This window comes from Neolamprologus multifasciatus, chromosome 22 (genome assembly GCF_963576455.1).
Source record: "Neolamprologus multifasciatus chromosome 22, fNeoMul1.2, whole genome shotgun sequence".
NCBI classification, from domain to species: Eukaryota; Metazoa; Chordata; class Actinopteri; order Cichliformes; family Cichlidae; genus Neolamprologus; species Neolamprologus multifasciatus.
In genome coordinates, this window is record NC_140459.1 from 18,265,866 (window position 1) to 18,290,545 (window position 24,680).

Below are 24,680 nucleotides of genomic sequence, written 5' to 3' on the forward strand. Positions count from 1 at the left end.
GTGACTCTCTTCAATGTGTCAGAGTAGCAGTTCTACTCTGAGCCTCTCCCAAACAACCGAACTCATCATCCTATCTTTGAGAGAGAACCCAGATACCCTACTGAGGAAGCCACTTTTGCCACTTGTATCCGCACTGTATCCCACCTGGCACAGAATGCGAGGCGACAAAAATGCTGCTCTTTTCTACTTCAAGGTATTTTGTTTTAATATTTTCTGTCTTCTTTGTCTTTGCTCAGATCGCACTGGGAAGCGCTCCATCATGCCCGACTCACCTGCGGACGTCAAGACACAGTCCAGGTTGACCCCCCCTACCATGCCACCCCCACCCAGTACACAAGGAGCACCCCGTAACAGCTCCTACACACCAACTACATGTGAGTAAGCAAAGAGGACGCGTTTATTGCTGATGGAGACGTTCAGCGATATAAGAAAACCTACTTTTATTGCAAACCGTGACCATGCTGCAAATATGGTCCAGTGTTACAGTGAGAGAAATAATGTGACTACTTTTGCTATTAATGGCCAACCAGCAACAGCCTGCTGATGAGTGGGAAGGAGGTCAGAAAATTACCTTCCTATAAATGTTCCCAGCATTGCTCAAAGATCACAAAGAAAAAAACAAAACAAATAATCTTAACACAGTTAATATTTTACACTAATGATATTAGCTCAGTCATGTCCCGGCTGGGTGTATGGTTGGGGGTATAACAATCATATAAAAATTGCACTCTAAAAATGGTGATTGACAGTAGATTTGCAGAAGCTCATACAGAACAACACAGTTCCAGCATGCGAGTTATTAAGGTGGACGTGTGGGACTCGTGAGACCCTCTTATCAAGTTGCATTGAGCCTTTTCAATTCTTTCCCAACAAGTTCATTAACACCCATGCTTACAAACTGTTGGAGCAATGCCATGACGCGCAAATAGCTTGTGACGAGCAAATTACACCCTAGTATTCACTCAGAAGAGCATACTTAACCACTTGCATGAAGAGCACTAGAATCAAAGAATCAGAGGCCCTGTGTGCTCAGAGCACTTGAGTCTGCATTGGTACTGCTGGTACTTTGCAACGGCTGAATTATTTTGTTCATTTTTAATCACATACCCCCTTTTTTTCATTGATGTTATTTACTTTCTCTCTCTCCCTTTGCATCTGTCTGTCTGTTTCGCGCTCTCTCTCTGCTGCAAACGCTCACACACCACAATTAACATTGGGGCTTCCGTGCAATGAGGGAGGAAAGGCCCAACTCTCTCATTACACATGCCAAAGGTTTTAACAAAGCAGTATGCTTTGATTTCCATCCGACGTAATTGTTACCAGATGCAGTTTGAGCATCTCGTCTCTCTCCTCTCTTTACAGTGGTGGGTTTGGACGGCGGCCAGAGGGGGAGTGAGTGGATCGCTAGTCACAACCTAATCTCATTAGAGAGAGAGCTTTATGCTGCCTTGTATCTCTTTGTACAGCAACTCCCCCAACACACACACAGACACATATAGCTTCTGCGCTGTGGAGCACAGGGGGGGTCTCACTGTCACCGGCATGTTTAGAGCTTCGGGAAGAACAGAAAAGGGAGACGGAGGTAGAGAGAGGCAACGTGTCTCCAAATACAGAAATATGTTTTTATGGGAGGATGCCGTGAAGGTTCAAAGGAGGCGCACTAATTGGAAACAAATGCGGACGCTTGTGGATGATTTTAGGGGAATGCACATCGTTTGAAATCCCTGGTCTCCACAAAGCTGTTGTTTCCTCCGTGATTTGTACGTAGTGGGAAGAAATCCAGTGTTGCTTTAACAGTAATGTGATTTTATCAGAAATAAAATTTACAAAAATAATAAGAGATGACGTCAAGAAAATGCAATTAGCAATTAGCTGTCTGCTGCTGACATTATTCTCTATGTCCTTATCTCACACAGTAACCAACGGCAGTAGCCACTCCCCAACGGCGCTCAACGGCGCTCCATCTCCTCCAAATGGTTACAGCAATGGTCCTAGCTCATCCTCCTCATCGTCTCTGGCCAACCAACAGCTCCCTCCAGCCTGTGGTGCCCGACAGCTCAGCAAGCTCAAGCGCTTCCTCACTACTCTACAGCAGTTTGGGAACGACATCTCACCTGAAATTGGCGAAAGAGTCCGCACATTGGTGCTGGGATTAGTGGTAAGAACCTTTGGTGTCTGTGAGCTGGAACAGTGTTCTTAGAGAGGAAGTAACTGCTTGGTGCTGTTAAAAAAAATGTGTTAATATGTGTAAATACAGTACTGTGCGACAATCTTGAGTGAATCTTTATTTCCTTATATTTTGATTCCAAGAAGTCAGACTTTCTTGTAATTTTTTAAAGTGGTCTTGGGCAGTAGTAAATCATTCAATCAAAAAAGACACCTATCTCAAGGAATTGTGTCTACACATAAACAACTTAGTGAAGAACACATTTTAAATTATATCTTTAGGCACTTTGTTACTAGCATCCTTTCAAGAAAATCTTGAATCTCTGAAAAAGGCCAATAATAACACAGTTTGACAGGTTTAAATAGCATGTTTTCACCAACAAGATGACTCTCAGAGGCATATTAGTGTATCTTGGAAGATTTTGGACAAGTAAAATAACAAAAGAAGAAGTGGCAGGCCTTAAAAAAAATATCTCCAGCAGACGATCGTTGGCTCAAAATCTTTGTAGAGTTTCTGCCTTCAAAACTGACATTGATCGGTAACATTAAAACTCATTCTTGAGGATCACACAATGCCTGGCAAACAGAGAAAATACAGCAGTAACATGAGGCTGGCAGCATCCATCTTTATACAGCTGATCTACAATGAATTTAACTACACTGCTGTGATTTTAACTGAAATGTAACAACGTGGAAACAACGGCGATATGGATTAGACTTCCCATTCCAGCATCAAACTAATGTTGTCACTAAGGGTGTGCAGGTGTCTGACAACCTAACATAACTCACCCAGTTGCATATTAAAACTGTTATTTATGTAGCTAATGAATAGATGTAATTGCAATCAAGTGATGACTGTGGCTTTAAGAGGATGCTCAAATTAAAGCATTACTGCTAATCACACTTCTAACCCTAATTAAGATCCAGCAAATAGAGGGAATAAAACAGCATTTGATATTCAACATGTAAATCAGAATTTGTCTGAGTTCGTCAATTATGAGAAAAATGTAGGAAAAGATTGAAAAATATGAACGCAGTTGAAGATATGAAGGTTTTAAATACAGCACATTCTTTACTGGAAATTCACATTGGTACCACGAATGTCAATATTGGCATTTCTACAAAATATACATCGAGTACATTTGATAAGACAGATGTGTTTCCCAGTTTCGTTGACACGGTTATGCTAAGGATATATCAGGGAAAGGATTTGGTGTAAAATACAATGTGCAAATCTGAAGATTTACCACACGTCTTTGTGATCTGAGAAATTTTGAGCTTAATGAGCAGGGGAATACAGAAATAATGATTGAATGTTGTGCAGAAAAGAGGAGGAGGCGGAGGAGAAGGAGGGAGGAATTTTTTTAATTAGCCACATAGAGCATAACCTCCTTTTGGCTTCACTATGTTTATTTTTCTCACCGTCTGCATACGCACATGCCTCTCCTGTGTCCTTTTGGTTTGCATACCTCCCCGCCATACAGCCCCCCCCCAGTCTTCCTCTCCCGCTCACTGTCTCACTGTCCCTCCCCCTGCCTCGCTGAAAAGAGTGACACCGTTAATTAGCTGGTTGTGTGCTTGGGAGAGGGAGAGAGGGAGACTCGGGAGATTTCACTAGCTGTCAAGAACAGCCCCTACGCAATCTGGGCGAACAGATGTAAGACTGAATGTAACAAAATTCAGGTCTGGGAAATAACGCTGAGAGTGTTGGGAGGAAAAATAATATCTGCAGCTTTTTTTATGTTCTCTGTGTTGCTTGATTTCTTCCCCCACCACCCCGTTTATTTTTTGTTTTTTTATAGAAGATTCCTCTGCCATGTGCAAGCACACCTTTTTCCATCTCTGCTTTTTTTTTTTACCTCTTCCTTTGTATTCTGGGAATACCTCATGCTGAAAATTAAAAATAGTGACACTGTCTTGTCAGACACTGATGTAGCTTTCAGCAACTAGTCTTTATTTGAGTGCCGAAGTTGACAAATTGCAATGCGTAACCCACTTTTTGACCAACCCCCCCACTGCTTCAGACGCTTAAACCATCTCCACATTTGCACTATTACAGGGGAAAAAAACACATGCTCAATAAAAGTGCACACACATGTTTTTCTTCAGAATCTCCTGCTGCTGAAATGTATTTTGGTTATTCTCCTCTGTGATCAGTACAAACAAGAGAGAGTTGTACATAAAGGAGGAGCATTACAGCACCAGTGTGATAGAGTCGTGCACTGCATTGATCCAGAAAAGAATGCTTGCCATGCACTCATATACAACAGAAAAGTTGTGTGAATATCCCATGATTAGTTTGATTAGCATAAATTATTAAATGCAGTGCATTATTATCCATGTCCCCGATGTCTTCCAGATATAGAAAATCCTCATTGTGTTTCAGCTTCTGATTATAATTCACGAGCAGACATGTGGTAATGTGAAAATAGAGTGGAAAGCCACAAGCAACTATACTTAAATGATTAAATAAATACAGAGATAACTGTTTTTAAATGAGCCTGTATCTCACGTATGATAAACTCCATCAGCGTTCGTACAAAAGCCTTTTTAATCAGACACATTTGTCCTTCGTGCAGGATGTGTTTGGATGATGTGACTCCTGTATGTGCGTTTGTTTCTCTGATGGAAGGAGATGTGTGCCTTTGTTTTCTGTGGCTCTTTTTCGCTGTGGCCTGCCCATATGCTTCCTATTACAAAACCCAAAATGCTCAGTCCAGGCCAGGATATAGCTTAGCTTCCAATAAGTAATATTATCACTTAATGCCTTCCACATGGATTCATGTGTTTGTTTTTTGTGTCTCTCTCTTCTCCAGAATTCCACTCTGACCATCGAAGAATTTCACTCCAAGCTGCAAGAAGCCACCAACTTCCCTCTGCGACCTTTTGTCATACCCTTTCTGAAGGTAGAGGCATTTCAGTACACATTTACAACAAGAAGGTTGCCCGCCTGTTTGTTTGATCAATGAAATCTGGAAAGCATTTAGCCGGCACAGATTCCAGATGTGCATACTTATGTTCACGATATTTATCCCTGTTGTTGCTCTTTTTTCTTTTCTTTCTTTTTTGAGTCTCTCTTCTTTTTTGCACTTTTATCCCGTCTTTCATCCATCCCTCACTTGTTTATGTCTTGCTTCTTACTCGCTTTCTCTGCTGTTGACGAGAAGCTTTCAGGGTTTTCTTCTTTTCTTTTGCTCAGTCTGTCTATATAGTGCAAAACGCTGACACAAGGCAGAATTTTTTCTTATAAGAGTGTTTGGATGGAAAGAATTTGTTGTTTTTTAAAGATAAACACAGTGAATATACTGAAGCAGAATGACTGTGGTTTTATCCCCAAGGACAACGTATCTGTTTATGTCCTCCTTATCTTCATATTGGTCTTTGGCTTGTTTTTGTCATTATTTCCCTTATTCCCAGTAAGCTGCATTTCAACCATTAGCATGGTATGTTACTAGAGGAAAGAACACTTTCTTAAGCATCTGTGCCCTTCCCTCAGTCACAACAGCATATCTCTCATATCTATCACACTGTGGAAGATAAAAGTGAAGGAGATTAAATAATTTCTATTTGTGTCCACAAAGGGAATAATGTTTATTTAATGTGTGGTTTGTGTGAGATAGGTGCATGTAGTGCTTTTTGGTGCATATTCTGAAGGCTAAACTAGGGGCTGAGACTGGGGGCAGTAGCATGATTTGTTATGATAGTCACGGATGACAAATGGGACTGAGGTTTATACTGAGCAGCAGAAGGTTAGACCATGTAATGGGTCCAGGTGAAGTGGAGATCAATATCAGTGAGCTACTGAAAGATGGAGAGCAGCGACGGGCGTAATATTTAACGCATCACTCATTTTTTATTCTTTTGCACACCTCTGTAAAGGTAAAAAGCTCCATTTTTTTCCTGTTTTCTTCTCCAGTCTTCTTCTTGATTTGCATCAGTCTTTCTTCACTTTTTATGGACTCTCTGCTATTTGTAACTGAGCAATCTGGGAACCCATCCACTATTGTCTGATGACTAATCTCTGGGGACAATGGTGAATATTTCAGTGCTTCCAATGTAGCCAGCGGATATCCGGATCAAAACTTCCCGTCTGGGCATTGTTTATGAATGCAAATCAGGTTTTTTTATTTTTTTATTTTTTTTTTAAGCAAATAAAAAACTAAATCATCATCAGACCATAGGTTGCGCTACCAAAAATCTGGTAATTTCTCTACAGATTCTGCCTTATAAAGGTTACAATTATCTAAAAAAAAGAAAAAAAACTTGAATTAATAGAGATTCTGAGTGACAGATGGGTAAATGTTACTTTCGAAAACACAGGTGGCATCTTTTCCCAACACAATATCCTCTCACTTTACATGGTGCACTCACATCTGCATTTGCAGATGTGTGCATGTGTCAACTGACATTCACAAGTTTATGTTATCCACCAAGGGCCAGTGTGGTTATGGGCAGCAGAAATTGGTCCCACTAGAACTGCCATTACTCTTTGTTAACGATACAAACAGGAGCTTTGTATCCACCCCCTCTCTTTCCTACATCACTCCCTTGCCCTTAAGTTTTCTTCATTTTCTTTCGCTTCATGTGAAAGATTTTTTTTCTCCCTCTGCCTCCTTCTGTCCTTATCCCTTTCGTTTCTCTGTTTATCTACTGTTCTCCATCCATCCATCCTCCAGTCCCTCCTTCCCTTTTCCTCTCCTCGCCAGATGGTTATTGTATCACTGGGATGGCTGTGGAATCAAAGATGCAACTCTCTTTTTTTTTTCCTCCATCGCTCCTTCTCAGCCCCTCTCTTTCTCCCCAGTCTAATTTTAGTGTCTTCCCACTGCGGGGCCTTTAATGCCAGCTACCATATGGTAGCAGAGAGCAACTGGAGGTGTGGGGGAGCTTTTATAGGTGCGTCGAAGCACAGCTGCAACAATGCATGTCAGGGCTCAAGGTTTTTCATTACGCTAATGTTATACCGAGTCAATCCCACCAACTACCCACCCCCTCTCAAATTCACTCAACTCTTTTTTCCTTTTCTCTTAATGCTAAACCGCAAATTGGTTGGGATTCTTTACTGGAAGGAGGCAATCATAAACCACACAATGGCTGTGACGTGATGTGCTGGCGAGATGCGGGCCACACGATTCTTAAAAGATATGAATGCGTCTCAGCCTTCCACTTAAAGTTGTGCCATTTTTTAAAGTTCGCTCTTTGTTAGTTTTAGTTTTTCTTGCGTCAGATTCAAGTGCGAGTAGTGCTACGAGACGGGGGAATAAACACATACAGCTGTGTGTGTGTGTGCGTGTGTGTGTATGAGAGAGAAGGAGAAGGAGAGAGTCTTTTGCAGTAGGAAATAATTGAAATAGGGCAAAATAGACATGCAAAAAACGAAGTCACCTTTCTCTTCCAACTGCAAATTATACAGAGAGAACAGAAAGTTGATGAAGTGCAGCACATCCTAAATGTGGCATATTCTGAATTGTTTTTTGGCACAGTTTGACAAAATGACAAAAGCAGTATTTGAACAATAAATCACCCCAAGTAGAATTTAGCTGTGGCTGCTGAACATTACTTGAAATGTGCCTTTTTCCCCCCCTTTTTTGGTACAAGTGCAGATGTTGGTTAACATAAGTATGCGGAAGCAAATCGCCGCACTTTATCATATGAAAAATGATCCAGTCTCTTCAGTGGTCTGCATTTCTTGACTCAGTCTTTTTGTTAATGTATCCCACATCTCCTCTGGCAATTAGGATGACCTCTAATTAATATAAGATGAGTTCACCAGGGTCAAAGCAATTTATTTTATGCTCTCTCTCTTTTTTTTTTTCCTTTTTCCAGAGGGTAATTATGATCATAAACTATTAACGGACCATTAACTCGGGCAGGTAAAGCGAAGGCCAGCGGCTGGCATTTCTCTTACTGCAGCCAATTACTAGAGAGAGATTTTCATGTGATTACAACATTAATACTACTAAACAAAACATGGCCCAGTTCAGGTAGTGTTACATCTGTGTGCAGCTGCAGGAAACAGAAAAACAAAGGAGTGAAGACTGTGAAGAAGATTACAACAAAAAAAAAAAACAAAAAGGAAAGGAGCCACAAAAGAAGCAGGAGACTTGCGAGAGAGATTATGATAGTGAGGACAAAGCAAAGATTAACGGACCTAAAACTTGCAAAGATGGCCTCTCCAAAGGCTCTTGTGATGTGCCTCGCCAAAATAGCCCCCACTCTCATTCTAAGCCTGCTTGACGCAACACTTTCATCTTCTTGCCTCATAATGCACGCCATCAGATGTCTTTGAAGTCGATGTTCGCATACCTGCATGGCCCCGTAACTCCACACAAGAAAGTAGACCCCCTTGTTACAGTATGCCACAGAGTTTGAAAATAGCTGCTGTGTTTTTTAAAATTTTATGCCACAGAGAGACTTTACGGCTGCTAATGCACTCTGGGTCCCAGAAAGCTGCGGTGGTTCAGGAATAATGAGCAAAGAGGGGTGAGATGGTATGGGAGACATGGATCTCTTCTTACAATAAAGTGGTATTTGGAATAAAAATCTTATAAGACATTGGCTTTTATGTGTGATTCAGTTCTTTGTGTGGGATGGTAACATTCTTGTGAATTTCCCGTAATAATCAAGTGTTGTTTCCTCCCGCAGGCCAACCTGCCGCTCCTTCAGAGGGAGCTGCTGCACTGTGCCAGGCTGGCCAAGCAGAACCCGGCTCAGTACCTGGCCCAGCATGAGCAGCTACTCCTGGACACCAGCACCACCTCCCCAGTAGACTCCTCAGAGCTCTTGCTGGATGTGAATGAGAACGGCAAAAGGAGGACACCAGACAGGTGGGTGACTCATAAAACCAGAACATCACTCTCAAATATTACTATTTCATCATTTTAAGTTTTTAATAAATCTTGATTTGGGTTGGAATTCTTAGAGGATAGCTGGAATTTGTGGGTAGAGCTTATACATTTACCAGCTCCTGGGATGAAACTTTTTTTTACCCTCTATTGTTTGAGCTCATGCATAAATCCCTTTGAGGATGCCTGCATCCCCATGAGCCCCTGCATTACTCCACAGACACAAGCTGAGCCAACGCAAGGCAATAGTGTCATGTGCAAATGTATGTACGGGAAGCGTCTGCCAGTGCGCCACCGGGCCTCATGATGTGCTCCGTTGGACAGCTCAGCTCCTGGCTTCTGCTCTTAATGGGCCAGAACTGAGGAGAACACGAGATGGGAAAAGTAGACCTGGCTACACCCAGGCACGCATACGCAGGGAAAAAAGACGGAAGACAGCTGTGCCGTAATGAAAAGCATGAATAGATGTGTCACTGAATGTGTATGAAGCCCTCCGATTTGTGTGTTTTTGATTCCAAACTTATAAAGTTATTTCCACGCTTGCTCGGGTGTGTAAGTACAAAGTGTGTGCCTGTGTTTGTACGAGTCTCCACATCACTTCAACTCCCCCCACCCGAGCCAAATCATTACATCCGTTTGCTGTCACGGACTTTGGTAATGACTCAATGTTCCTTGCTCTAATGGACAAGCACTGAGACGTTCCATCCAGAAACACACAGCGCCGTAAAAAAAAGGGGGGGTAAAGCTATCTTCCTCTCTGTCTGGCACAGAAAAAATCTATCCAGACCAATGGTGTGTGTAAGTGCATGTTCAAGAATGTAGCTCATTTGTTGCCCCAGTAAAACAAATTTGAGGTGATAGAGCTGCGATATGAACAAACCATAAGATCAGACTATAAATCTAGAGTTTGGCTTTACACTCTTCTCTAATCAGAATAATAACAGAGGCTAACAAGCCTGCAGCAAAGTCTATTAGACATGCACAGACCCATACAGAACTGTTTTTTTGCACTGGAGTTTGTGAACATATCTGTTCTGTTGTGGGAGCTGCAGACTACAATGTATGTATTGTTTTGTGAAATAAAGTCCCCGGGGGTCAGAATTTTTAATACAGGCAGGGGAGACGGAAATGTACATTTTATATTTGCTGAGGGACAAAAATGCTGAATGTGATATTAATAATTCTCACCTCTCTTTTCCCCAAACACTCGGATATGCAGACTTTTTCTGTAATACCTGCACATTTGCAGGGCGTCTGGTGCATAGGGGAGTGAGCTTAGTAGAAAAGGTGCGCGTATAAATGTGAGAGGGAATATGCGGAAGGTGGGGGGGGGGGGGGGAGTAGGCATCTGTATTCAGTGTGAAAACGCAGTCTTTGTGTGAATGCGTGTCTGTGTTTGTGCACGATTCTGGATCCTGCGTGAACGTGTGAGCGTGCTTTGTGTGACTGTGCTTTGTGTGTATGGTGTATGTGTGTGTGTGTGTGTCTCTGCGTGAGCGTGTGTGTGCCTAGGGAGATGGGCTGATAACACATACAGATGAGGCTCCAGCACCAATATGGCTGGCTAAGCACCTCTGGTTTCTGCTTACCCCTGCTCTGCATTCCCACTTATTGGAGCCTGTGTCAGAATATTGGAATTTGAATGAGAATTCTTAATTACAGACAACAATGCACTATCAATGCATTCTGATTAATACCATCGCCTGCAGAAAACAGACCAGGAAAATTACAGTATAGCCTTAGATACTGTGTATGCTCAAAAAGCCAATATTTAAATGTCATCTGAGAGTACAGTATTACTGATGACCGTGCTCTAATAGCAATGCCTCTGTGCACATTACATTTTAGTGCATTTCCAGAATATTAATTCCATCCGTGGCATACAGCATAATCATACACAACAGGCTATTTCTTCCTTCCAAAAGAAATCTAGTCAGTAAATAATATTCCTGCCTTGTTTCAAATTTAAAGTTAAATAAACATATTAAAAATATAAATTGGTGTAAATTGGAGAAAATTTTAACTGTATTCAAAAATAAGCGCGCAAATTACCACGTGTGTATCGTTTAACAGGGCGTGCACACCGGGGTTTTGCACAGGTGACTGTAAATGTGTTCACAGGCGTGTACTTTAGTGCCTGTAGATATAAATATTGTTGCAGTAGCAAGGCTGGGCAGAAAAGAGTGGGGGGGGTGGGGGTGGATGGATGAGTCGAGGGAGACGGAGAGATGGACGAATGCAAGGGAAAGAGCATATGGAGAGCTGTGGATGAGCATTAGGAGCCCATAAAAACAGCTCATTAAGAAGTTCAATCTGTTCATCGGAGAGAGAGAGAGAGAGAGGGAGATGGGAACGGAGAGGAGAGGAGAGAGGCAGACAGAGAGAGAGAGAGAGGAAACTGGTGGACTGCAGATAGCGGGGGAGGTTGGCAAGTTGTAACTGTGAAGTGACAAAAGTGAGAACACACACACAAAGGCATACAGAGCACACGTGTGAGAGTGTGCTCACACAATAACACACCTGGCCACATTAATCTTTGGAAGCAGGCTAACAAAAATCCACCTGATCCCCTGAAAACTACTTGTGTGAGTATGTATGCAAGCATGCGAGCACAAACATTCAGGCTTATGTGTGTGTGTGTGTCTGTGAATAGACATGTTTTCAATAAAAAAATTCCAAAAGGAATCCAGGAAAAGTAGCCTTTCATTGCAAGTGCTTTGTCTGGTAGGTTGGACTGAAATATTTCCGACAGCACAAGGGGGCGGACCAGTTGTTGTACTGATATGCTTCAGGTCTGGCTCTTGTATGAAATAACTGTAACAAACACATTTTGTATTACTTATTTTTACAAAATAGGTGTGATGTAAATATCACACTGATTTGTTCCTGTGTCGTCCGCTCTCCTCTCTTTTATTTCCTTTTTTCCCAATCCAATGCACCTCAGGAAGCCTTTTGTTATCTGCAGAGCTGTCAGTAGAAATTGTTCGAGCTTGGTAATAACGGCAAAGATTTATGCCAGCTTTGGCCCCGTATTCTGTCTTCAAATATTAAAACGAGTGAAAAATGTTGCCGGTACTTAAAAAAAAAAGAAACTGAGAAAAAAATTACGACCTTATTAAATAAGGAAATTATCCCACGTCACTGTTTGAAAGAGCCTAAGCAACAACGACAGCCACATTACTCATTTGTCTGCGTCTCCACTCAGAACCAAAGAGAACGGCTTTGAACGAGACAGCGCTCTGCATCCGGACGTTCACCCCAGCAAACGGCCCTGCACTATAAGTCCTGCCCAGCGTTTCAGCCCATCCAATGGACTCTCCTACCAACCCAATGGTCTGCCTCACCCAGGCCCACTCCCTCCACAGCACTACAGGCTAGATGACATGGCCATTGCCCATCACTACCGCGACACCTACAGACACCCAGCGTCTAATCATCGAGAGATCCGGGAGAGAGCAAGGCCCATTGGTGAGGATACTGAGGATTACATTTGTGTACACGACTGTATATCTCAGAGCACAAGATCACTTTACATACATTTCACCGGTTTCTCATATCTTTATAGTCCACTGAGATGAATAATTATTACAATAATCAATCAGATTATCATTATAATCAGTGAGACTCAGAAGCCACAGACATCATAAAAAGTGAGATACATTAACACTCCGCAGACGCAGATTTAGATGTGAGATCATCATATTAGATCCTTTTTTCTTTTTGCATAAAGCTGGCCTTGATGAAGCTGTAATAATGACTTGGGCTCTATTTTAAAAATAGGAGACACATTTAGCATGTCTCACCTTGTGATGGATGTTTACGGGAGGAGAAGCTCAGTCATCTGAGTCCTGCCCTCGGGGTGGGAGAGCGATAAGGAGATAGCAGAGAAAAGGGGGAGTGTGGGAGCAGGGAAAAGAAATGAATAGAGAAAGAGTGCCAAACTGAATTCAAATGAAAGGGGAGCAAGGGCTTGATGGAGTAATTGATTGTGTCATGCTGAGTTGCTGTTTGTTTATCTGTCCATCTATTTGTCTATCTTCCATCCTTGCAGGTATGCATGCAGGCACCAGGCAGGAGGAAGTGATTGACCACAGGCTGACAGACAGAGAATGGGCTGAGGAGTGGAAGCACCTTGACCATGTAAGAAAAGTAATAACAATTTTATTACTATACTCTACAGTTTTGTCTTTGTAAGTTTTCTGAGTATCAGTTCGTGTGAAATTGTTATCTAGCAGATCTTGTGGCGAGTCTTTATTAAAGTTTGGATGCTTTTAAGTTTCTTTATGAGCTCAGTCAAAACGATGTTTGGAATTACATGTATGTGAAGAACCCTACCCTCGACAAAGACCTTCTTTGAATTCAAATCAGCCCATTCATCCTGTCTATGTGTAAACTCAGCGCTGTGTCTGCTCCCTGTCACCTCCAGCTGCTCAACTGCATCATGGACATGGTGGAAAAAACAAGGCGCTCACTGACGGTACTGCGGCGGTGCCAGGAGGCTGACCGTGAGGAGCTCAACTACTGGATCCGACGATACAGCGATGCCGAGGAGCAGAAGAAAGGCGCTGTTAGCGGGCAGTCAAGGCAGCAGAGCCCTGCAGCACAAGAAAACACAACTTCAGGTATGGATCCACTTACATGCTAGAAGTATTATTGTTAAATTATAATTAATATGCATGTCTGCCGGTTTTAAGCTTGTTGTTCATCTTTTAAGACTACTGATTTTCAGTTTTTCAGTGTAATCTGTGCAATTGTTCTTTAAAGGTATCTATATTAAATACAGACTCTAAAGGTGTCAGCTGATGTGCATTACCTTGCAGTCTGTTAGGTCTCTTAAAGCAAGGATTATACTCTGCAACCTTCTGAGAGGGTTTGTGCAGACGTCCATGTGCCTGCCTGTTTTTGTGACCACACATACTTATCTGTGGAGAATTTATATGACAATGTGCCAACTAGGCATGTGCCCAGCCAGGGGACTTCAAAGAAGTAAAACAGAAATGACTGTTGGGTCTCCAGCTGTCCCGGTCTGCAATGGAATATATCCCAGGCTTAAGGCTCGGAAGTTTTTAAACCACTATTAAAGAAGCTCAAATCTGAAATGAGTCCAAAATTAATTATTATTAGCTGTAAGATCTTTGTTGTATTTTATGAATTAATAATATTGAGTGTGGAGTCCCCCAGAGTTCAAATCTAGGCCCCCTATTTTTACATTAAATATGTGTACACTGGCTGATAATAAGTCAGTTTCAGTGCACTGGTCTCAAAAAGTCCTTTGGAACATAAAAAAAGCCAAAATGTTACATATTTTACAGTTTTGTGTACTATGCCATTGATGGATCTCTGGTTACCACGTTGTATGTTTGTGTCTTTCCAGAAATTCACCGGGAGCTCCTGCACCGGCCTGTCTCTGGCTACGTCCCTGAAGAGATCTGGAAAAAAGCTGGTGAGCAGCACTTTCATGCCTCTGATCAGTGCACGTAAACACAGTTCCTCTATGGCTTTATGCTTTATGGAACTCGAGGCCATGTTTAGGTAGATGAACGAGAAAGGCTCCTTTAAACCTGCTCTCTCCCCTTTTCATCCCAGTGTAGTCTATTGTCTGCAACACAAAACCTTGCTAGATTTGCATTAAAGTCAGGTTATCTATATCTGATTCTGTAGGAAGTTTCATCACTACGCACTGCACACTCAGAATATGATGTCAGGCCTTACAAGGATTTTATTGCAGTCAAATAAGGGACATAAGGAGCTTTTACAGCTGGCCCAGTGGTCTCCTGTCAAAAGTGGCAAGATTTGGTTTCAATTTGCTTTTGGCACTTTTTTTTATCCCCTTAATGAGAGACACTGCAGCTATTCTACTTAACAAAATTGTAGAGGAAAATGCGCAGAGTTTAGAAACTCCTTAATGTTTTAATAACCCGATTAAAATCAGCACTTGCATTCATTTTTTATAGCTTTTTTTAAAAAAAAGCATTGTGTCACTGTTATCACTCTGAAAACCTGAGGGTTCACTCTTTGAGGTTTTGTATTCTCTACCAGTGATACAGTATATCTGCCTTTTAAACCCCCTGGAGAAAAGAAATTGTCCCCTTGCTTGACCAAGCATGATGTGTGAGATACTCAGAACAAGTAATATGCATTTAAATTGAATTGAGTATCACCATCGGGACTCTGCCTCCTCTCCGGTACTCTCTTTCCCCTCACCAGCTTTGATCGATCTTCCATCTAAGGCATTTGGTGTGTAATCACAATTCCACGCACAAGGCATATATCACAAGGCACCGGGGCAATTTCCATGACTTCAAGCAGCATAGTAGGTTAAAGACAAAAGCACCCTGGTTTAAAAATTTGCCTCAATCACAGTGGAGAGAAAATGTTTCTGTCTTTATAAAAGCATGCAGTCGGTCTGATATCGAAAACAGATTTTACATTTTTAACGCCAGTGTAATATGTACTAAGAAAGTGAAGCATATTTGTCAGGCATAAAGCTGTATTTTATCTTTTGTCTGTCGGATAAAAGGGGCCTCTTACTTTTCACTCTATTTGCCTTATCCTCAGTATTTTCCGTTATCCATTTCATTCATATTCTGGCTTAGGAGAGACTGATTTAAATGTGACCCGGGGAGGATTGCAAAATAGGATTTTTAACACAATGGAGTGCAGCGGCGAATACATCTGTTTGAAATGGGCAAAATGTTTACAGTTGGTGATAAATATTCAAGCACCTTGCACGGTGTCCTACCGGTTTCCCACTTCCCCTCACCGCATGGGCCTCTGGGATCACAATGGAAATGCATAATTTAAATATAAATTGCCTGATTTGCATACACAATTAGTCAAGTTACAGGCTTGATGGGAGCAAACAAAAAAGCCCTCCTTTTGCTTTGACGTTCTGTAGGAATTCCACCGCTTCACACCCACGCGGAAGGTTATTCATTCCTCAAAACAAGGATAAAATAACATATTGCTCCGGCTGAAAAGCACGTTTTGTGAGTGATTACCTGCGATTAATCAGCTCGTGTTCTCGTGAGAATATCCTCGGGATATTCTTTTCCAAATGAAAATATATAAGATCAAGATCTTCCAGGAACATTGAACTACATTAATATGTCACACACTGATGTAAATATGCCTATTTAGACATTTAAAAAGTTCTTAAAAAGGAAATTAATCAGTGTTTGAACTAAATCGTAACGAGTGTCCCCGTTATCCTGTCAGCCTACAACATTTAGACTTGATGTGCTCTTAAATCTTGTCAGATATTAAATAAATGATAAAATACTAATATTAAATATTCTAAGCTGAAAGTTGGCCTTATAAAATATAAAGTATAAAATAAACTTGAATAGTTAAAGTAGTTTTCTTTGCCGTGTGAAATAATCCATTGCAGATTTTGTTTTCTAGTGTGCATCTTCTAGATGTGTTAAAACAGTGATGCAAGTTTAGATATAGTGTGCATTTAAAACATGCATGTTTGGACTGATGGAGTAATTGAATTCATCTGTAGCAGGAGAAATATGTATTTTTTTTTTGTTGTAATTTGTTGCTTGGTTTGATATTCCCATAAATAAATACAGACAGCAGGAGAGCTGAGTAGCGAAAACATTTGTGTGCAGTTGAGTTTAGCACGCGCTGCGGACTTAAACACACATCAAGACGAGCTCAGCCTGCAGCTCATTGAACGCGCTTTAGCTAAGAGAGAGCGCAAGAGAGGTTTTCTACTGAGATGTTTTGCAGACTCCCATTGGTTGTTAAAGTGGGAGTGAGTTGCAGTCTCTGCTGTTGCCACATTTTGAGATATTGCTGTGGAGTCAGCCCTTATGGGTCTCTTGCAGTTGCCTGTCTTGCTGCCTCAGAAGCTGAGCATCTGACTGAAAGCATAACAGGAAAAAAAAGCTTCTAGCCAGAATATGAAAACTGCTCATCCACACAACTTTAGACTCAGCACTGCGCTCTCCTGAAGTAGACGGGATGAACAACTGGAGAGCAGAACGAAAACCTGACAGAGACACAAACAAGCACAATGAGACTGTGAATATGCTAATGGGTTGTTTAGAATGGCATATAGCAATTTGGAATCAGCAGCAGCGAATATGTTATTCCTGTTTAAAAAACGATGGTGTACTCGTACTGAAAATACAGTCCAGTGAAAAATGCACGCGCTACATTGCAGGTACGGGAGGCTTGACTTCCTCTGTCTCCACACTCTTTCCAGAAGAGGCTGTGAATGAGGTGAAGCGGCAAGCCATGTCAGAGCTGCAGAAAGCCGTGTCAGAGGCCGAGCGCAAGGCTCACGAAATGATCAGCAGCGAGCGGGCCAAGATGGAGCGAACAGTGGCCGAAGCCAAGCGCCAGGCAGCCGAAGAGGCGCTCTCCATAATCAACCAGCAGGAGGATTCCAGCGAGGTAGAAGCGAATGTACACATTCTCAGTCTTTCATCATCAGTGTCATTATCGTCTTTTTGTGTCTGGCTTTTCATGCAAGCTGTGGTGGATTATACAGATGCTGTGGGTTTTTTATTACTATTTTAGAAAAAATATTACATAGTGCACATTTTTGTAAAACCTGATTATCCACCCCTTATGTGTTAGTGCATATGGAAGAGCAAAATGAAGCAAGGATAATGAAGCACCTATTACCCCCGAGTAGCTACTTTACAGTGCTTGGAAGGGTGTTACCATTTGAGCCGAGAGGAAATAAGTAAAAGCATTTGGTAATCTCCATTAGAGACGTAAAAGTTTAATCATTTAACTGAGAGGGAACTCTGCCGTTCATCTGACATTAATTGCAGGAGCGATGTTTGTAACAGAGAAGCGCCCCAGAGGAGAACTTTCAGAGGTTGTTTATAACTTTGTTCTCCGCTTTCCTCTGGCTATGCAGGCGCCCTGACATGCTCTCCTTGCGGTTTCCAAGATATATAAGTGGCCCTAAATGTAACAAGAGTTTTTTTTTTATCTGTCTGTGGTTTGGGTCAGGCTTAAGTGCCAAGCATAGAAGTAGAGGCTTGTTTCATGGTATCCTGTGTGGTGTACCACTTTCTGCTGCTAATCTTCACGTTGTATTTGCTAGTTCCCAGTTTAATGTGGAATTTTCTTTACTTTTGGTCACAATGTGTGATTAGATTTTCATGTGAAAAGAGCATTAAACCATTACAAATTGGTTTTTGTCTGGCTGCTACTTTTTGGGGTTATTTGACTTTGTCTTTTTCTGTCCGTCAGAGCTGCTGGAACTGCGGACGCAAGGCCAGTGAGACATGCAGCGGCTGCAACACGGCACGCTACTGCGGCTCCTTCTGCCAGCATAAAGACTGGGAGAAGCATCACCATGTGTGCGGTCAGACCCTGCAGGCTCAGCAGCAGCAGCAGGCCAGCCAGCAGCAGGGAGGGGTTCCAGGTTCAGAGACCCCCGCTCCCATCAGCTCCTCCGCTTGCACCCCGAGCAGCGGGACCGGGAGTCCGGCTGCTACCCCCCCTGCTGCCACCCCTCGCTCATCCACCCCTAGCACCCCGTCCTCCTCCGCCCTTGATGGCACACCACGCTAAGAAACTCACACAGAGGTAGGAGGCAAAGGCTTCCCAGGTGTAACGGCCAGCCCACAACCCGACAACTACCGTGGCTGTCTACATTGCCCTGCAAAGATGCTTAGATACTAGAATGAGACGGCAATACTTCTGTCTATCTTGCAGCGTAGTCATAGAAGGAGGAAGTCCATAATCAGGTCATATTGACTTGCCATGACTTTAAAGAAACACAAAGATATTCTTTGTTTTGAATGAATGAATTTAAAAGTTGACATTCTTTTACTGTTACACTTGCTATTCTTGTTGACTGTTTGTCCTTGTACCTGTTGTTGTTAAAGTTGTCGTCATTGTAGCTTATCTTTTAAATTCCCCTGTAAATATGAAGAGACTGATCAGAGATAGCCATGAACTCAAGACAAGTATATCTGACCTGCCCTTTTCAAACGTTTTTATTTTTCATCCTGGAGTCAGTGGTTATTTCCTTCCTGTACACGAGACTAGTCAACCTCAGACATTTATCAAACAGCATATCACGGGGAATGTAACTGTCTCGGAGAAAACTTTGGTATAAGAGAGATATTAGATTTAAGAATCCTGAAAGACACACAGAAGGATGAATAAGCATGTTCGCTGCCTGGAGAGGGGAGAGGGGATGGACTGAATCTCCGGCCCACAGACCGCCACGAAACGGGCAGATGTGCAGCAGATTGCCAGCTGTTCAACCGATGTTATTTCCCTCTCACTTGTAATAATATCCAGGTCAGTGGTCTGGGAAATACAAATCCATTTCTCTGATGTAAAAGGAAGAATTCTTGGATAAGATACAAAAACCTTGCCCACTGCACACTTGGAGGACGGACCAAATACAACTCGATCGCTCGGTGGGTCACAGACGCTCTCAAACAGGAAGTGAAGTCATCAACCCACTGGCAAGACTGTCAAATGACCTCGACAGCAGGCTCGGGAAACATAGACTCGCCCCAGACAACCTCCCCTCCTATCTCGACTCTGACAACATTTTTCATCTTTCTTCACATTCTTACTCGTTTTCTGTAGATGTCATGGTGTTTAAGACTTCTGTCCTGTGGTGTCACCGATGGTTATTTATTGTATATGTGTTGGACAATTGTGACAATGCATAGTACTTCAACCAGTCACAACTCTAAGTCCTTCATAACTCTTTCTCTCTAGCTGGTGCAAAAAGAGATAAAAAAAAAAAAAAAGAAGTGTTATCTTTTCTTTTTTTTCTTCCCCAAGCTGCTTCTTTTCTATTCTGTGTATAAGTGGTAGTTTCCTTGTAGTTCTATAAGTTTTCCTTCCCTACGTCCTCAAGAAAAGACACAAGCTATATCTCAGAGCTGCTACTTGAGTCCGACCCAGATCTTTTCTGAGAACTAGCATGTTGCGCGGAATGCTAACCTAAATGTTTTGTACAAGGGACATACATAAATGTATTTGCACTGTCACAGAGGTTATCTCGGCATGCTTCTTTTCAGCATACTTGTGTTGTCGGTATAGAGCCATAACTCATCAAGTCATTTTGTATGTAGTATTAGCATCTTCTATTCTCACTTTCTCTGGATGGGAGGAGATGGAAAAACGTAAACCACCAAACCCATTCCGTTTTTTCTTTTTCTCTTTTGTTCGGTTTTGTTTTTTTTACTCTGCGTGCTAAGAAGAGCAGCCATAACGTCTTTTATTTTTTCGTTGTTGTTGTTTAAATAGTTACAACAGTGCATGCACATTACTGAACGTTTGTTAAATATTTGTTATTTTTTAGAAAAAACTGAAAAAACAACCAAAAAAATTATAATAATAATTTAAAAAAAAACAATACAAAAAAAATATTCTAACAAACTAACTTTCCAAATGCAGAGGTGTAGACTCCGATTGACAGCTTTAACACTGCAAAGCACCAGGTAACACGCAGTATTAACACAAGAGTTAAACATAAAAACACCAAAAACAGCCAAAGACTGACACCAAGGACCAAAATCCTGATTTAAACGATTTTTGAAAAGAGGTTTGTCCACTCAGACATTCGGGCATTCGTTTCTCCAGCTTTTGTTCATATTTCCATGAACAAAAAGAAAAAAGATTCATTTATCTTTACCATATTCTGGAAACCACGAGCACTCGTCTCACATTGTGGAATAAGAAGGTGTGAATTGACCCCAATGAGCGTGCAGAGCGGAGATACGCTTTAACTGCAGCAATAATAGCTAATGTGACACAAACGCAACTTCTGAAACCATTTTTGAAGCGATTCTCGAGATTTCTTTCCTTCCTTTTTTTTTTACTCATTTTGTCATTACACAACCGTCAGATTCAGTGCCCATTTCAGCTTTAAGCAGTTAAGTTTTTGATTCGCAGAGGTAAATGTGAGACTGGGCTTTCACACCAACGCCATTGTACTGTATTTATTTATTTATATCATTTGGGTTAATCCATCGCAATTTTGTCGAAAACCTTTAGCGTAAATCAGACAAACCTCTCAATCGCAGTACGAGAGCACTTACCCCGACACTCACCCCAAACACCTTGGTGCTACACAGAAGCGCGTTACAAATTCTGACCTCAAGGAACAAGTGGAGGCCCACAAAGGTTTCGGGGCAGTTTGCTCCCTCTGTACTTCCTCATCTCTCCCTCCTTGTCTAACTACAACATACACTTGCATTCTTGACTTTAAAGGGTTAAACAATCCAAAAAGGTGTCTGACACCCTACTAGCGACTTCTCAGAAGCTGTGAAGAAACAGCCAAGCTGTTTTAACACTAGTGTATTTAAAGGTATACAACAAATAATGTATGTGTTCATAATTTTCAGGGCAAAATCTGGGTTTAAAAAGAAAAAAAAAGAGAAAAAAAAGCTAGGAAACACGATCATTCAATGATGCTTTGAGAAGCGTTATTGTTTTGGTTTTTTTTCTTTCTTTCTTCCCTCCTCTATGTGTGTTTTGCTACAAATTCCTCGGTGGCAAACAAGTCTCACTCTACCTCTTACAGCACGATAAGAGCATCAGTCACGGCGCTGATACTGGTCTAGTCGAAACCAAATGGGCACAAGAGAACAGGAAAATATAAAACCCAAAGTCGAAGCTCATACAGCTGCAAAACCATATCACTACTTGGTAACAATGCAGACCTCATAAATAAATGAAACCTAAATAGAAATGAGAAAAAAAAACAGAAAAAAAAAACTTTTGTTATGTTCCTTTATGCCTGTGGCATTTCTAGAGTACATCAAGAGTTTGAATTGTTTGAACAGATTTGAGAAAATTGTGCTAATTTTAAAGAAAAGTGTTGTCGATTCCCATCTCGACGGCACAAGCTAAGGTCACAGATAAGAAATGTTTCTCTTGCTCTTTTTTCTTCCCTGTTTCCCCACCGCCTTTTCTCCTCTTTTTATATTGTTTTTTTCTCTGTTGTTAAGACATGCGGAAGTGCTTGTCGATTTGTCAGCTGGGGGAATATACAAAAGGTCAATCTTGGAAAAGAAAAAAAAATTGAGGCTATGAGTTTAGGCATGCCTGTTTTTCACAATGGGGGGAAACGTTATTTAAATTTCCTACTTAACATGAAACAATGGGGAAATGGAGGGGCCGACAGCAAACAGCAAGGCCGTAGCATTAATTTGGGGGGGAAGGAGTTGAACTTCAGGGGTGGGAGGGTTTTTCCGTTCTCTTGAGAAAATTTATTGTGAAAAAAAAACAGAGCTCAAATAATTTGAAGTTGTTGTGCAATACTTAATTAAGACATGAAAACCACAGGTTAGTGGTAGGCTGACGCTAAGCGGTCTTTCCATCGCTTACTGTCAGTGTCCTCTAGAGAGCTTTCCAGTCTACTATGTCAGAACTGTGGTTTCTTGTTGATTTTATTTCTTTTTTTTTGTTTCTTAATTTTAATTCTTTTCTTTTTTTGGGCTGTAAACTATGGTCTGTCAGTCTGTGAAACTTTGCAGTATAATTCTGGTATTGTTGTTCTTTACGGTGTAATAAATATGTTAATTCCTGCCCAGAGAATTCAGAGTTGTGTTATTTCATTACAGCAGCAAGCCTAAAGGGGCGTCCATGCAGGAAGCAATATTTTCAGTGGCGTGGCGGCCACAGACAAAAAGTCAACGACATTAGGCGACTTTAACAGGTGACATCACAGCTGCCGGTGTGAAGTTAAACTTTTCTCTGAAGCAGCTACCAGTGAGCGTGAAGGATGCCACTGCTTGACACATTGCATCAGAGGGTTACCTAGACGATCAGAGCCTGGAGTATCCATTAGTGACTGATTGTCAGCATCACAAAGAGAAAATCGTTTCCTGTGTGGACATCACCTTAAAGCCAACTTTAACAAGCATTTTTTTTTTTTTTGTTGTTGTTAAAACACCTGTTCTCCATAATGATGACCTTATCTTGGAGTAAGAAGTAGACCTTTGACATTTGAAAGAAGCAGACATTTAGATCCATTGTATTCCTGTTGTGTGCCTAACAAACAGCACCATACAACAAATTAAATTCCTGTCCACTGCTGTTTCCACAGGTCGTGCACTTCTTGATTTTGTAACCCAGCTGGGTTTTTAGCCACAGCAGGGTTGAAGACAGAAGTGTAGGATCATGTCGGAGTACAGAAGTTCAAAGACTCACCGATTATACAGAGGGAGATGTTGCACCAGTCTAGTGAAAAAAAAGATTGGACGTGGTTGTGTGATGATACGAGTGGTGCACGAGTATGCTGGGGTCTTTAGGAGGGCGACTGGCTCTACGGGAAGACACTGCTGCACTGCTGCAACAGATGAGAAGGATGAGAAGGATACCGTTAGGTCATATTCAGCATATCTTGAGTCATATTAGAACTATAAGGCAGCCGTTCCTGTCCTATTATAACATTGCGTCTAAAGTTCATACACAGCCAACTTTAGCTCAAGGTGTACTTTACACGCTGCTAAAATGTGGAGTGGAGGTCTAGAAGTAATACACCTGCCAGTGTATATCTTCTGTCAGTACTTCACCCATTCAGTCTGCCCAAGTCACGTCTTGTGTCTTGAGTTTTCTTAGTTTATTGCGTGTTTTGCATCTTTGAGTGCCTGACAAGCTGAAACATGAACAGATTTGAGTGTCAGGGTTTGTATTAAAATATAAGCAATTAATTGCAGTTTAAAACCTATTTTGCTATTTTGTTAACTTTTAATTTGTTCAGCTGTCGTTTTTAAAGTGGAAATCCCAGGAGTGCAAAGTGGAAAAATAGTTATTTCTTAGTTCTCTGTAGCGAAACCCCAAAAGTGACTTTTTCATTTCTCCACACAGATGGTTTTTCGGTAGTTAATAAGGGGCACATTTCTTTTACTGTGTCTTTAAAATGTACATAGAAAACAACAGCTTGTTCCTACTTAATCGTGACATGATATAAGTCTGTAAATATTTTTTGTTATGATCTTTTATTTGGTAGCTTGCAATTATAATAGTTCACACGTTGGTTCATTTTATTTACTAGACGCCACAGTCACAACTTAACAGCGCCCTTTGCTGATTGCACCCACTCAGGACAATGCCACCACATACTCTTAAGTGCATTTCTGAGGCATCCAAAATAAGGTCAGTGGTCACTTAAAATAGCTTCAGTGTTCATTTTTACACACGCAACCTCAATTTGCACAGTGCAAAAGTGGAGAACGGGAAGTCGGGCAAAGTAGAACATATCCAATTTCCAAAATAAAAGACATCACACAGCCCAAACATGCTACACAGAGAAATACAGCAAATCAGACATTTCTTATAAATTGTGGTCCAACAGAATCTCTTTTTTTTTGTAAAGGGAAGTAAGGAAAATGGACTGAAAAAAATGATGGTTCTTCTAGAAAAGATGGAACTTATTTCAGCGACCATTGCAGGTTTTTCTTACTTTAACGGAGAGTAACCATCCTGAAGAGTTTCTACAGTAAATGTTGATACTGAAACAGCATACTGTTTTACTTTTTGATCATAAATACAATATATATTATCAAAAACCTTTCTTATAATGTGTGTGATGGTGATGTCCATGTCATTATTTGTCTGTATAACATCCACGACTCATGGCATTGTGTTTTTGGGGTATTCCTTCTTTGCATTCTTGCGTTAACACCATATTTAAGGAATTTCTTCAAAATGGGAACAAAT

At 41.3% G+C, this 24,680-nt stretch overlaps 1 protein-coding gene across 4 annotated transcripts in view; it reads left to right on the forward strand.

Moving 5' to 3' along the window:
* runx1t1 (RUNX1 partner transcriptional co-repressor 1) overlaps positions 1 to 24,338 on the forward strand; it is a 58,104-nt gene extending 33,766 nt beyond the window's left edge. The window contains exons 2-11 of one of the 4 annotated variants that reach the window (XM_085147603.1): positions 237 to 374; positions 1,917 to 2,158; positions 4,983 to 5,072; positions 8,812 to 8,993; positions 12,217 to 12,479; positions 13,063 to 13,160; positions 13,438 to 13,633; positions 14,386 to 14,454; positions 17,185 to 17,417; positions 18,231 to 24,338. In XM_085147603.1, the coding sequence (XP_085003729.1) occupies positions 237 to 374; positions 1,917 to 2,158; positions 4,983 to 5,072; positions 8,812 to 8,993; positions 12,217 to 12,479; positions 13,063 to 13,160; positions 13,438 to 13,633; positions 14,386 to 14,454; positions 17,185 to 17,417; positions 18,231 to 18,554 (1,835 nt within the window). In that variant the 3' untranslated portion in view covers positions 18,555 to 24,338. The remainder of the gene's footprint in view (positions 1 to 236; positions 375 to 1,916; positions 2,159 to 4,982; positions 5,073 to 8,811; positions 8,994 to 12,216; positions 12,480 to 13,062; positions 13,161 to 13,437; positions 13,634 to 14,385; positions 14,455 to 17,184; positions 17,418 to 18,230) is intronic. The other 3 variants (XM_085147604.1, XM_085147605.1, XM_085147606.1) reach the window with 3 other exon arrangements.
* The last annotated feature ends 342 nt before the right edge of the window (positions 24,339 to 24,680 follow it).